General features: G+C 38.5%; 1 protein-coding gene across 4 annotated transcripts in view; it reads right to left on the reverse strand.

Moving 5' to 3' along the window:
• Positions 1-15,965, reverse strand: part of CELSR1 (cadherin EGF LAG seven-pass G-type receptor 1) — a 160,101-nt gene that overhangs the window by 66,478 nt on the left and 77,658 nt on the right. For all 4 annotated transcript variants that reach the window (XM_063446783.1, XM_063446780.1, XM_063446784.1 and 1 more), the window contains exons 3-4: positions 4,449-4,671; positions 1,637-1,752 (exon numbers count right to left, since the gene is read on the reverse strand). In XM_063446783.1, the coding sequence (XP_063302853.1) occupies positions 1,637-1,752; positions 4,449-4,671 (339 nt within the window). The remainder of the gene's footprint in view (positions 1-1,636; positions 1,753-4,448; positions 4,672-15,965) is intronic.

Genomic DNA, 15,965 nt, shown 5'->3' on the forward strand with positions numbered 1-15,965 from the left:
TACCGGTGCTTTGTAGAAAGCACTGCCCAGTAATTACTCATTGCTGCCGGTTCTCCAGATGAGTGGCATGCGCCTATATGATGATCTGGCATTTAACACAACATTTGTCAAACTTTTTCAGATGATTTTAATACAGGTTTATACAGCTCATGTCCTCAAGGTCCGTTCATTGACCACGTTTCCAGGGCAGCTCATTTCAAATGACTGTTTGTAAATGTAAAAAAGAAATAAGTAAGTACTTTTAAGAAAAATAAAGTGTGTACATTCTATGTGATCTATGTGTAGCCCTCTATGTAGATTGTTTTTCTGAAAGCATCCCTTAAAAAGGTATCTAAAATCGGTGGAACTTTGCATTAACCCTTTAAAAGTAAGCATATCATAAATTAGTAGGTCCAGTCCAAGACACTTAGAATTATGTCCAATTGACAAGTAGGGTCGGTTATCTCTACTTGTAGGGAATGATATCTCCATAAAGCATGAATGATGGATTATTCTGAGATCCTGATGAGTGCGGACAGTTTGGCTGGTTTTGGTGATTCCCCATACAGCAGTATTCTGAATATTGGATCAGAATGTCCAATCAAGCATAACAGTACCAGACCTATCTGGGCATTCATGTGGTTTGAACACAGCTGGGTGAAAGGGATCTCTGTCACCCGGTGACCTGGTGCATCCTGGGAATTGTAAGTACTGACTGGAATGGATTCAGTGAACATGATTTCTGATAAATCGGCTCACGTTTAAGGGAGCGATTGGCGGCCATTACTATCCTTTCATCCCGCACTTTCCCAGAAATAAACAACGTCACACCGCTCACACCCCAAGAGGCTTAAATGCGGTAAAAAACTGCCTAAAACCCTTTAATAGGGCCAGAATAATGTTACTAATCATTCTTACTGATACATCTTCGTTTTAAATCTTCATTATTGCCTCAAGGTACTAAAAACAGAAGTTGCAAAATGTTGGCAAGATTCATATGGGGGTTAGATAACACTTCATATTCTGTTGGCTTGTTGTTCTTTCATTATATATTATTGTATATGCTGCCAATAGTGTAGAGTAGTTTTTATTAAGCTACCATTTGAATATTTACATTGCGATTTGTTTGTTATTTGCGATTTGTTTGTTATTTGCGATTTGTTTGTTATTTGTGAGTTATTTCACGGATTTGTGGAGAAAGAGTGGTTGTGTCGGTGAAAGTTGCAGACCATGTTGGTTACGTTTTCGGAGCTCGTTTCATCATTTATCATATATAAACAGTCTGAAACCTTAAACAAGCATTAAGCGCTCTGACTCATTATATAAAGTAGATTATGAATGGATTGAATCATGCAAACGCACACCAAGCCATTATAAACTGCCACACCAATGTGTATGAAGCATTCCTTAGAAATGTATCAAACTATTCTCCTCTAAAACGTCATTTTAATTCCACACCAATTGCCAAAAAAGCAGGTAAGACCAGGACCTTGAATCCTTTCCACTGGATATAAACACCCACATGGCTGTATAAGAGTAACCGTAATATGGCAATACCTGCACTTGGTGTTCACGAAATCACCAGAAATATTTGCATAAAAACCTGGAAATAAATCTATCGACACGGGAAGGACCTCAAAATGGAGCTTCAGCTTACCTGCCGAGAATGTTAGTTGGATCTGCTCCTCGATAATTTCAAGTGCAATGAAGTCATGTTTTTCATTAAACCTCCCGTTATAGAGAATAAGAGCATTCCTTTCCCTGGTAGCAAAGCTGAAACACAAAACCAGCAAATTATTCACATTTAACGACAAAAGAAAGAGATCAGAGGTCAGATTACCCCAAACAAAAAAAAACTATATAATGTGTCAGTTTAAAGAAAATTGTAACATTCATCATCATAAAATGAGTATACTGTCAATGTCTCCGTGAATTCGATACGGAAGGTACTTCGTACAAAACGTGTTTTAGCACCTATCATTCATGGCTGTTTGGTGTTAAAGGAAAGCAGAGGTGATAATCACCAATCATAAATTATGAAGATCAGTCCAGTTTTAGAAAAAAAACATTTTTGGGACTTTTCTTGCAAAATGTGATCAGCCATGCTCACACAAAGATAAATAGGCTGATAGTAGTGATCTATTCAGAAGAAATACAAAACTTAATCAGGGATAACTAAATCAGGCAAAAGGAAGATCCGGTAATGCTTGCCGGAAACAGCAATATGTCCAACAGGCTCTCGTTTGGCACACCAGTCAGAAACAGCGATATGTCCAACAGGCACTCACATGGCACACCAGTCAGAAACAGCGATATGTCCAACAGGCTCTCGCATGGCACACCAGTCAGAAACAGCCATATGTCCAACAGGCACTCACATGGCACACCAGTCAGAAACAGCGATATGTCCAACAGGCTTTCGCTTAGCACACCAGTCAGAAACAGCGATATGACCAACAGGCACTTGCATGGCACACCAGTCAGAAACAGCGATATGTCCAACAGGCACTCGCATGGCACACCAGTCAGAAACAGGCTCTCGTTTGACACACCAGTCAGAAACAGCAATATGTCCAACAGGCTCTCGCATGGCACACCAGTCAGAAACAGCGATATGTCCAACAGGTTCTCGTTTGGCACACCAGTCAGAAACAGCAATATGTCCAACAGGCTCTCGCATGGCACACCAGTCAGAAACAGCGATATGTCCAACAGGCTCTCGCTTGGCACACCAGTCAGAAACAGCGATATGTCCAACAGGCTCTCGCATGGCACACCAGTCAGAAACAGCAATATGTCCAACAGGCTCTTGTTTTGCACATGCGATATGTCCAACGGTCGTTATTAGGTACATCTGTCAACTGAACACAGCTAACTCAGAGCATAGCTAAGCATTATGGGAAATGCTGTCCATAATGGATAGAGTGCCAAATATCAATTTAAATAGGCACTGAGCGCCATAGCCATTTCAGCTCGTTGTAGTGGTTATGGTACAAAGAATCTGAGGCAGTGTACACGCACTATATGTTTTTCCATTTTTTAATTGTTTGACAAAACCTCGTTAATATTCCTTCTGCATTATCCCGATCAACTTTAGTAAGATAACTGCTTTGGGGGGGTGATTAATAAGGGGCAGATTAGCCAAGGATTTTTCGTCATTGTTGCTGGCTAAAGTTGGATGGTAGTAAGGAGATTTCACCATTTAGTGGCGGTCAAAAGGCTGGGTTGTAGGCAATTTTTGTTAATTTGTTCCAAAATGAGTTGACACGGAGACGGCACAACTGGACTCTTTCCTCCCAAAACACTACAATGAGCTGTAGTGACTATGGTACTTTAAGTTCCACATATGTTATTACAGTTTTAGCAGTAAAATAGTCTTTCAATCTATTTGTTAAGAAACCGATTAAAAGGCCAACTCACTGTTACATAAATGTCTCTGCAAAAAACAGTTGTGACAGTCTTCTCCTAAATCACAAAACATTCCTAGATTATTTTCAAATTAAATTAACCAGAATGCTTTTAAAAAGGATGTAAATCACTAAAACGACAACAGAGGGTGAGATTTACAAAGTCCTGGAATGCAGAGAGCTACATTACTGTCAATTCACATTACAAAATTATTCATTTGCAAAAGTTAAAAGCAGAACTAGCATGAGATATTCTTCAATAAATTGCAGCATACATTTATACCGGCTACTTCGCTAAATTGTAATGTCCACGTTTAAGAGATATTGGGGTTTTAATTTATTCCATACACTTTAAAAGTTGCAGTATGACAAACTGTATGCACAGTGATTTAGCAGCTATTTCACAATACATATATTGGTTTTAATGTGCGCACTTACATGAGAGAGACTGACATTGATGTGCACACTTACATGAGAGAGACTGGCATCAAAGTGCGTACTTACATGAGAGAGAATGGCATTAATGTGCGCACTTACATGAGAGAGACTGGCATTAATGTGTGTACTTACATGAAAGAGACTGGCATCAATGTGCGCACTTACATGAGAGAGACTGGCATTAATGTGTGTACTTACATGAGAGAGACTGACATTAATGTGTGTACTTACATGAAAGAGACTGGCATCAATGTGCGCACTTACATGAGAGAGACTGGCATTAATGTGCGTACTTACATGAGAGAGACTGGCATTAATGTGTATACTTCCATGAGATAGACTGGCATTAATGTGTGTACTTACATGAAAGAGACTGGCATTACTGTGTATACTTCCATGAGATAGACTGGCATTAATGTGTGTACTTACATGAAAGAGACTGGCATTAATGTGTATACTTCCATGAGATAGACTGACATTAATGTGTGTACTTACATGAGAGACACTGGCATAGATGTGCTTACTTACATGAGAGGGACTGAGAATGTGTGTACTTACATGAGAGAGACTGACATTGATGTGCACACTTACATGAGAGAGACTGGCATTAATGTGTGTACTTACATGAGAGAGACTGTGAAATGAAAGCGCTGTCTTAACCCTTTGAACGTAACAAATGATTGCGGGGGAAAGCTTCTAGTAGTCATTTCGCAATACGGTCTCTCATACTCTCCCGGTGGACATTCACACTTGAAACCACCAATCAGCAGGTTAATACAAGTTCCTCCGTTTTTACAGACACCCGGGACACAGCGTCCTGATCTGGAACTCACTTCGCAATGTTCTCCTGCAAAAACAAAGTTTGTTAAGGAACTATCGTGGATTTCCGGATTACAAAAAATAGATACAATGAAAAATGACACTAATTATCAAGCAGAGTTATAAACTGATACAGGAGAGGTCAGGGGTCCTGATTTTAGGAGCTTACAGTCTGCTACCTGGACGGTAATAAAATGTGTCCCAACAACACAGCTAAAATAAAATAACATAAAACAACACAGCTAGCCATAGCAGGGACCAATCTTATAGATTTACATAAATGTGTTAGCACGAGATAAACACAGGAAAACGCTCGAGCTGGATTCGGAATATTTTAATTTTTACAAGGTTCGATTTTGCTGTACTCCTTCTTGGATAAGTCACCTCTCTGGGAGTTGCTCACTCCCTAAACATTTCAATCACTACTAAAGTAATTCCTGGCGGGAGTAATGCAGTGAGATAAGTTATAAAAATATATGTTAAAAAAATAAATAAAAAAAAACAACCACACCTCCACAGCAGTGCCACACATTGTGCTAAAATATTGTTATTCATTCGCTGAAGTAAGGAAATAAATATATCTCAATTTTAAAGGCAAAATAGCAGAACCAGAGTAATGATGACTTGGAGAATTTCAAGTTTGGCTAGTTCACTTTGAATTCCAGACAATTCTCACTTTCGTGAATTACTCTCCAGGTCTGCTCATATATTATTATTTTATTATTTATATAGCGCCATCAGATTCCGTAGCGCTGTACAATGGGTGGACTAACAGACATGAAATTGTAACCAGACAACTGGACATACAGGAACAGAGGGGTGGAGAGCCCTGCACAATGAGCTTACATTCTAGAGGAGTGGTTATGCACAAACCAGAAATATTGGCCATCTTACATACGGCATAAAGACCCAGGACATACTTGAAAACGAGAGAAATCTCAATGTATCCATCCTGGTAAAATATTTTATAAATAAATAAATATCACAGTTCCACTTACTACTAATCAGTTATTATTTGTATCAGATGGAGAGAGCTTTAAGTGTATCTTCTCCTATCTAATCCAAGCTGCCTCAGATTCTACTCCGTAACAGGTGTGATAGTCCGGGCACTCTGGTTGGTTGACCTCACGGTAGATTTAACTAAAGTAACACAGACCCAAGTTTGCATTTTACAAAAAGGAATAGGACCAAATTCTAATAAATATAGACTGGTACAACGAAAACAACTAGGACTTATAAAATATTCTGTTTCTATAAAACCCTACTAAAGATATGGAGTAATTACAGACAGTGACGTTCCATGCTAGCATTGGGAAGGACAAAGAGAAATTAGTCTGGGATACAAGGTCAGCATCTTTGACCTTGAAAACATTGTTTTATCTCGGTGTCTCCTCCACTGGAGATTAGGTTGCAAATTCTTCCAAGCCTTTGTTCAGTTTCTAAATGAGGTTCTGTGTCAGGGGGGTAGCTGAAGTTATTGTGAATTATATTTTACCCTCCTGTCAAACTTCTTTTGTTATCAAAGGAATGAGCATCAAGATCTGCAGTTACTCGGAAGACTGGAAGCCTTTTAGCGACAAGTATTTTTATGGTTAAACATTGCAAATTTCTCGAAACAAATGTAGGAGGGAGAAAATTGGTGAAATTAAAATCGCAAAAGAAAATGAATTTAAGTTTCGTAGGAAGTTTGAGCAGCGAGATGAAAGAACTTGATACATTTCTCTATGCTCAGAATCGGATCTTGTTTTTGAACCAGTCTAACAGTTAGTTGTCAATGATACATAGTGATTCAAGGAGTTTTGAGAAGCGTAGCATTCATTCTAGACAATAGTCATGACCATTCAGTGATGCTCCAGGAGAAGCAAGAGAGACAATATCGTAGTAAACAATGATTTGCAGATACGTTGAAAAAAGGCACAGCCTCGTTACAAAGAACAATACAAAATAGTTTGTCCAGGACCTGGGAAAACCAATAGTGCGTATAAAAATAGATATGATGGATGGATGGATAGATAGGCCAAAAAGATTGCGGTGAGACCGAATGCAATAAATCTCATCACAGTACAATTGGAAAAATTACACAGAAACTTGAGAAATCTATCCCAGAGTTCTCAGCTTGACATTTAAAGGAGCACAGGAAGCCATTGTGTTTAAAACTTCCCTCCGCATTCCTGAAATGGACAGGGATTAAAGTGAACCGGTTATGAAAACAAAAACCCCCCAAAAAACAAAAATAAAATTAAAAAAAATCGCACCCATATACATTGAATACGTCAATCGGTTCACTGTACTCCTAGCCAGGACTAGAAACGCCAGGTAGGGATTTTCAATAGCAGCAACAGCGCTTGCGCTGTGGTTGCTATGGGAGGAATGCAGGGGCCTGCCTGTGGGAGGCATTGACGTTGGTCATTTTTTTTTATCGTTTTTCTCCTAATCTATATATTTGCTAGCACAATGCATAAATAAAATCTTATCCTCAATCTTATGAGAAAAAGTTGTTTAGAGCAGGATAGGTGCCCTTTAAAAACAGCTTTTTTTGGTTTGTTTTTTAAACAAAGTAAATTTATACTTGAGAAAAGACGTTAAGATATCTAATCTAGGCTTACAGTACAAGAAAAAAAAAAAAACAACAACTCACAGTGCTTGAACCAGCAAAAACAATGAATTAGAAAAATAGCATAGCACTCAACCCAAACATTATTTTTATCACAAATTAACGTTTCAGACTCAGAAAAAGCCTTCCATCGGGTCCTGACAGGTATAATGGAATCTCAATGCTGCAAGCGGAACCATAAAACAGACATAACCCTTCATTTGGAACGTATCATATGTTTGTGAACATACTTTTATGGTATATATTCCCTTTCATGATAATAATTAATTTAACTTGATCTTTTAGTGGATTCCAATGTCCAACGTACAATGACGAATCACCTTACAGAAAGTATCCTCTGGGCTAGGTCTACAGGTCACCCCAAGACATAAAAAAACCTACCAAGATGTCGACCTTTCACACAGGAACAGAAAACAAAAGCTGTCACAAAAGTTTGAGGTGTTTCGCTAACACGGTCAGAGATCAGCAACGAGCATAACTGGGCCAATATGTCAGGCTGATCAGCTGAGCTAGGAGTTGGTGACAGTATGGCCTGGAAGCAATGGCATCGGACGTGATGACGAGAGTAAATGGTGGCAGATTGCAGAGCTCTGTAACAGAAACTCGCTGGCAAGCAGAGCCCCAAACCAGACACACATTCCCTCCAGTGTATCACAAGATACATTGTAACAAGCAGTATGTATCTTCACCTTTCAACACAACATAAATTAAGGGCTTACAGCTTCACTTTATTCTCTTCCCCAAAAACAAACAAACATGAAAGAATGGACAGAACATACAATAAATGTTATGATCTTAAACATAACACAAAAAGTATTTATTTAACATGTTTTCCTACAGATATAAGAATAGGAAGACAGGTCTCTGGAAGCAAGGCGGATGCTATATAAATAATAAAATAATAATTATAATATTAATATCCTCATTTATAGATCCTCAACGTGTACTGCAGTTTACAATATTTAATAGAGGTTAATAAAACAGCAGGTAACTGACAGACAAAGTAAGGGTGACAGAACCAACACAAACACGGTTACAATCTAGGGCAGCAACGTAAAACGCCAGGAAGTAATTCTCCTCTCATTGCAGGACTACAAATCCCATGAAGCTTTACCAGCCTTCCAGCCAGCAGAGTAACATTAGAGAGTTGCAGTTTTGTAATAATGGCCTCTCCCTGATATAGGTTATGTGGCCTATCGACCAAGGTGGGGAGGGGCTGTATCAGGGGCGGCTGGTGAAGTTTTACGATGGCGGGGCACTAGACTCCTCCCACAGAATTTTACTGCTACCTATACAGTACAGAGATACTCATACTATACAGAGAGCGGAGCATAATACAGAGATACTCATACAATACAGAGAGCCGAGTATAATACAGAGATACTTATACAATACAGAGAGCGGAGTATAATACAGAGATGCTCATACAATACAGAGAGCAGAACGTAATACAGAGATACTCACACAATACAGAGAGCTGAGCATAATACAGAGATACTCATACAATACAAAGAGCTGAGCATAATACAGAGATACTCATACAATACAGAGAGCAGTGCATAATACAGAGATACTCATACAATACAGAGAGCCGAGTATAATACAGAGATACTTGTACAATACAGAGAGCTGGGCATAATACAGAGATACTCATACAATACAGAGAGCCGAGTATAATACAGAGATACGTGTACAATACAGAGAGCATAATACAGAGATACTCATACAATACAGAGAGCTGAGCGTAATACAGAGATACTCATACAATACAGAGAGCCGAGTATAATACAGAGATACGTGTACAATACAGAGAGCATAATACAGAGATACTCATACAATACAGAGAGCTGAGCGTAATACAGATATACTTGTACAATACAGAGAGTTGAGCATAATACAGAGATACTCATAATACAGAGAGCTGAGCATAATACAGAGATACGCATACAATACAGAGAGCTGAGTATAATACAGAGATACTTGTACAATACAGAGAGTGGAGTATAATACAGAGATGCTTGTACAATACAGAGAGCTGAGTATAATACAGAGATACTTGTACAATACAGAGAGCTAAGCATAACACAGATCCTCGTACAATACAGAGAGCTTAGTATAATACAGAGATACTCGTACAATACAGAGAGTGGAGTATAATACAGAGATGCTTGTACAATACAGAGAGTGGAGTATAATACAGAGATGCTTGTACAATACAGAGAGCTGAGTATAATACAGAGATACTTGTACAATACAGAGAGCTAAGCATAACACAGATCCTCGTACAATACAGAGAGCTTAGTATAATACAGAGATACTCGTACAATACAGAGAGTGGAGTATAATACAGAGATGCTTGTACAATACAGAGAGCTGAGTATAATACAGAGATACTTGTACAATACAGAGAGCTAAGCATAACACAGATCCTCGTACAATACAGAGAGCTTAGTATAATACAGAGATACTCGTACAATACAGAGAGCTGAGTATAATACAGAGATACTTGTACAATACAGAGAGTGGAGTATAACACAGAGATACTTGTACAATACAGAGAGCTAAGCATAACACAGATACTCGTACAATACAGAGAGCTGAGTATAATACAGAGATACTTGTACAATACAGAGAGTGAAGTATAACACAGAGATACTCGTACAATACAGAGAGCTGAGTATAATACAGAGATACTCGTACAGTACAGAGAGCGGAGTATAATGCAGAGATACTTGTACAATAAAACAAGCCGAAGACAACATAAGGATATCTATAAAATACATAGAACTGAGTATAATACAGATATAACTATACCACAAACAGAGCTGAGAAATATAGAGATATATTACTCAGAGCTAGACACAATACAAAGATACCTATACAATACACAGAGCTGGGTACAATACAAAGATACATATACAATACACAGAGCTGGACACAATACAAAGATACCTATACAATACACAGAGCTGGGTACAATACAAAGATACCTATACAATACACAGAGCTGGGTACAATACAAAGATACCTATACAATACACAGAGCTGGACACAATACAAAGATACCTATACAATACACAGAGCTGGACACAATACAAAGATACCTATACAATACACAGAGCTGGGTACAATATAAAGATACCAATACAATACACAGAGCTGGTTACAATACAAAGATACCTATACAATACACAGAGCTGGGTACAATATAAAGATACCAATACAATACACAGAGCTGGTTACAATACAAAGATACCTATACAATACACAGAGCTGGGTACAATACAAAGATACCTATACAATACACAGAGCTGGGTACAATATAAAGATACCAATACAATACACAGAGCTGGTTACAATACAAAGATACCTATACAATACACAGAGCTGGGTACAATATAAAGATACCAATACAATACACAGAGCTGGTTACAATACAAAGATACCTATACAATACACAGAGCTGGGTACAATACAAAGATACCTATACAATACACAGAGCTGGACACAATACAAAGATACCTATACAATACACAGAGCTGGACACAATACAAAGATACCTATACAATACACAGAGCTGGGTACAATACAAAGATACCTATACAATACACAGAGCTGGACACAATACAAAGATACCTATACAATACACAGAGCTGGGTACAATACACAGATACCTATACAATACACAGAGCTGGGTACAATACACAGATACCTATACAATACACAGAGCTGGTTACAATACAAAGATACCTATACAATACACAGAGCTGGGTACAATACAAAGATACCTATACAATACACAGAGCTGGTTACAATACAAAGATACATATACAATACACAGAGCTGGGTACAATACAAAGATACATATACAATACACAGAGCTGGGTACAATACAAAGATACCTATACAATACACAGAGCTGAATGCGATACAAAGATACCTATACAATACACAGAGCTGGGTACAATACACAGATACCTATACAATACACAGAGCTGGGTACAATACAAATATACCTATACAATACACAGAGCTGAATGCGATACAAAGATACATATAAATGAATAGGTCTGTGCTGACTAGCCAGGCAATGCTTTTAACAGTTTGTAAGTAAGTAACATATTGGAGACTGTTCAGGAAAAATTTAATTATGGTGACCTGACAAGGACTTGCACAGTCAGCAATATTGGCCTAAAAGTTACATTTTATTCTATCAGGTCTCCACAATTCCAACTTAAAGGGACACTGTAGGTACCCAGACCACTTCAGCTCATTGAGCCCTTTTGCACTCTGTGCTGCAAAATAAATTGCAGGTCCAGAGTACTGCATTGCAGTACTGCCTTCAGTGGTCCGTTATCTGACGCTGGACGTCCTCACGCTCTGCATGAGAATTTCCAGCGTCAGGTTTTCCCAATAGGAAAGCATTGAATAATGCTTTTCCATGGGGAAATCCTAATGCGAGCGCGGCCATTGCCACGCATGTGCTTTAGGTCTCCCCCCGCCTGGCTGCCATTGGCGGGGGAGGAGTGTAGGCGGAGCCTGACTCAATGCAGAGGGACATCGGCGCTGGATTCAGGTAAGTGACTGAAGGCGTTTTAACCTCTTTAGCGCCGAGGGAGGGGGGAACCTTAGAAATCTGCAGTGCCAGTAAAACGGCTTTGTCTTCCAGGCACTATAGAATCCTTTCAAGTAAATAAACCGAACAACCATAGCAAAAAACATATATAAATGATTTCTCTGATAGTGTCAGTTCCTTGCTCCTTCGTTCCCATAAACACTACCAAAGCTTTATTTGCAGTAAGGAGGGTTACATAACAGGTTCATATTAGGGGTGTGGTCAGGGCAGGGCTGTTTTTAAACATTTTGGGTGACTTCATGACCTTTTGATAACCATTAATTAGGAGCTGTCACTTCTGAATTACCAACATTGAATAAATAAAACATTGCAAATCACCCATACCTTGTGTTTGCAAATTACCATCTTAGTCCAGTTCAGACAAGGCAAGGCCAGTGTGAACATTGTGAATGAAGTGGGGAAATAGAAACATTGTTTCATGTCTCCTCTTCTCTGTATGCTCTCCCTAAGATGAGTTTAGAACAATGATTGACAGGGAGCTACGATGGAGGATAAAGAGGGTTTTTAGAGGAAGTTGTATTTTTTTACACCTTACAAATGCACGTTTGTTAAATACAGGGATATATAAACATAATAGTTAGATTCTTGGCAAGTTCTCCTTTAATAAAACTGACAATGTAACTTATAACAAGAACACAGTCTGTTATTCGTACAGACTGAATTCTAAAACGGTTTACTGTCATTTAAAGAGACAGTCCACTGACTTTTTACATCTGTAATATTCTGTTTTAGACCAAAGTGTGAGTGATTGGCAGGAGATCATTTTTATTCAGTAAAAACAGAATTGCAGGAAATTCATTATTAAAATAGAAAAGCGTTTAATTATAGCCAAATAGTGCCTTCAAGGCAGTTTGATTTTTTTTTTTTCACCAAATTTCCTATTTGTGCCTAAATGTATTTTTCCCTATTAACTACAAGTTTAAACTCGCAGCTACTTCTGTTACTGCTAGGCTGTTTTGTTTTGTACAAAATCTTTAAGAGCGATTGAGCATGTTTCCGTCTCCAACACATGTAAGCTAAATTCTCCCAGATCGCCAAGCCAACTTTGCTACTGTGCGATTTTATCCTAATTATATCTACTTGAGAGAATTACAACTATTATTAATACACTACTACAACATCTATAATAATTATGGTCTCAATTTTAGAGTACGCTTTATCCTTTAATGAAGATGACTCACAGCTGGTCTTTTTTATAATATAATAAGCATTTTCGATTTACATGAGAACCTTCTAATAATTTTCTCTCATTGTAATGCAAATGGTTTATTGGCTAATTTTTGGAAATAAATAGTGGGTTTGAAAAAAAAAATCTCCTAATTGTAGTCACAGCATGGATATTTTGTCTACATTTTCCCAGTTCGTTTTTTAATTTACTACAATTAAGTGAAAAGATTCCTTAAAGATTTTTTTATTTTATTTTTTAACAATAAACCAGGAACTGACTATGGAATTGTAAATTTTAGGCTAAAACAGCCAAAATTGAAAATTACGTTGTTTGAAAAATGTTTCCAATTTGGCTAGTTTTGTCAAAATGTTTAAGATCTCTAAAATTCTTGGTTGTGAAATTAAACTCTAACATTTGGAGTTTAGATCAGAATGCAGAATCATAATCCATTTTAAAATGGACAAATCAAAGGTGCACTCCAGGCACTATATCCACTACAGCTCACTGTAGTGCTAGTGCCCTGGTGCCTCCATTGCAAGCAGTAGGACCATTCGATTTCTTACTTGTGATCCACCAAGCCGCTTGTCACCTCCACTTCAAAAGCCGGAAAATTGGCACCTCCTTAGTGGGAACTTGTTAGCTACATAGAACTACGCCCTACAATCCAGGAACTTCTCCGGCCATGGTAGTGGAGGCATGGAGCGGTGCCCAGAGACCCCAAGAAAGAAGACAAAGCATCAGAAAATGACTTAACTCCTTAAATTTGAGTTTTCTAGGGCACTCCTGGCATCATAACCACTATAGAAAGCCATCGTGGTTATGGTGCCTCCAGTGTTCCTTTAACCCCTAAAAGGACACTCCAGGCACCCAGACCACTTTTGGGTGCCAACTCCCACTACCCTTAACCCTGCAAGTGTAATTATTGCAGTTTTTTATAAACTGCAATAATTACATTGCAGGGTTAACTCCACCTCTAGTGCGCATTAGGTCTCCCCCCGGCCGGCGGGATCAGTCTCGCCCACTGGCCGACGTAATGCAGAGGAGGAGCGGCGGCGACCTGAAACCACCGCCGAGGGACATCGGCGGGGATCTCAGGTAAGTGACTGAAGGGGTTTTCACCTCTTCAGCAAACGGGGATGGGGGGTGGGAGGGAGAGGGAGAGGGGACCTGCAGTGCAGAAAATGGATTGTTTTCCAGGCACTGGAGTTTCCCTTTAAGGACACATCACATGTGTGACATGTCATGATTCCCTTTTATTCCAGAAGTTTGGTCCTTAAGGGGTTAAAAAACTACTCCAGGCAAAAATTGCAGAAAACTTCAGTATCTGTGGGAATAATTATACATGCTAAATTGTTCCAATTGTACATAAAAAGGGCCCCATAGCACAATACTTACTACAGCTGATCATCTCCGAACCAAACTGCTTCAAAAACACACAATGCCATAAGACCGATTGTGCGCACAGGAAAACAGGTGACAGGAAGGAAATACATGTACTTGTATCTGTCCAGTTTTCTGGTCAGTATACAGAGTTTGCATTCCCACAGACAACTCGTGCTTTTTTAATATTCTATACAATATTCTAACAAAAAAAACTAAACTAAACCAGAAACAAATCTTTCAAAGTAAGTGTCTGATTCTTGGAGGGAATATCTACAACTACTAATAATGTCATTCATTTAAATTTGAATATAATTAGAATATAGATTTTAATTATTTTGTTTTAAGAATTTTCTCGGGATATTTAGTGCAGACAAAAAAAAAAGAACTCAAAACATATTAAAGCCAGGAATAGCTAATTTTTCAGTATTGTAATTCCAAAAAAGTCACCTTCCACCTCGATTTCTATGTGTCTCGGTAACCCAAGACTCCAGCGATAGAGTAACTTTCATCATGTATAAATTACGAATAATTACTGCTGGACAACGAAGGATCTTCAAAGCATTGGAAGGAATGGCTGCAACAGTAGGCCATGATTATCCTCCAGAGGAAACATAATGAGATATATTTAATGTTTGGCTAATAACGGTGACTTGTGAACCAAGCCATATCTCTGGCATGTTCTCCGTCATCAACCCTTAGTGAGTCTTATCGTACGGATGACAGATTGTAACATTTTGCCAGAGCACATTTCCGAAAAAAAAAAAGAAAACCTGACTGGCTGAAGACGAAAATTAAACAGAGGGAGCCCAAAGCTGGCGCTACATTCCAGCCAGTATTACCACAACAACCGAGATTATTGGAAGCCAAGTCCATTCAAGGCTTGAACAATGGCTGGCATTAATATGCAGCTTGCAGCAGGCCACAACTTCTCAGTGTAACACAGATAGCATGACAGTTTACGTTGGGGTCTTTCGAGGGTCTATGCTCGTCTATGAAGAAGATTCCCAAAAACAATGCTTATTCCCAGCAGGGGTGGTAAAGAGCTCGAGTTATATGCCAACTGAAAGATTTAAATATGGACAGAGAAAAGAGGGTCTAGCTACGTCCTGATAATTGGCATCTTTCTAAAGTCAATCAGCTTTCAGACCATATTGAACAAATTTCTATATCAAACATTCCCGAAACGGAATTTAAATATACAGATGAAGGAACAGCGCACACCTAAAAATACAGTTTTGAATTTTACAAGTTCTTAAAATCAATTGTTCTTCAGGACCACTCGACACACAAGCATTCTATAATTCTGCTATAGTAAAACTATACCTTACTTGGAAAGCTATTCCACCATCTATTCCTTTCTGTAGAACATACAATTTCTCGAGTTGTCCTCCAATTAACATCATGTCCTCTTGTTTAAAAACGTCTATTTTTTCATGAAAATGCTTTGCACGTCAAATTTAAGTCTTCAAGGTCATTTACCCAGCAATTACATACTTTACAATATTCTATAATTTTTTACAA

Source organism: Pelobates fuscus, chromosome 3 (genome assembly GCF_036172605.1).
Source record: "Pelobates fuscus isolate aPelFus1 chromosome 3, aPelFus1.pri, whole genome shotgun sequence".
NCBI lineage: Eukaryota > Metazoa > Chordata > Amphibia > Anura > Pelobatidae > Pelobates > Pelobates fuscus.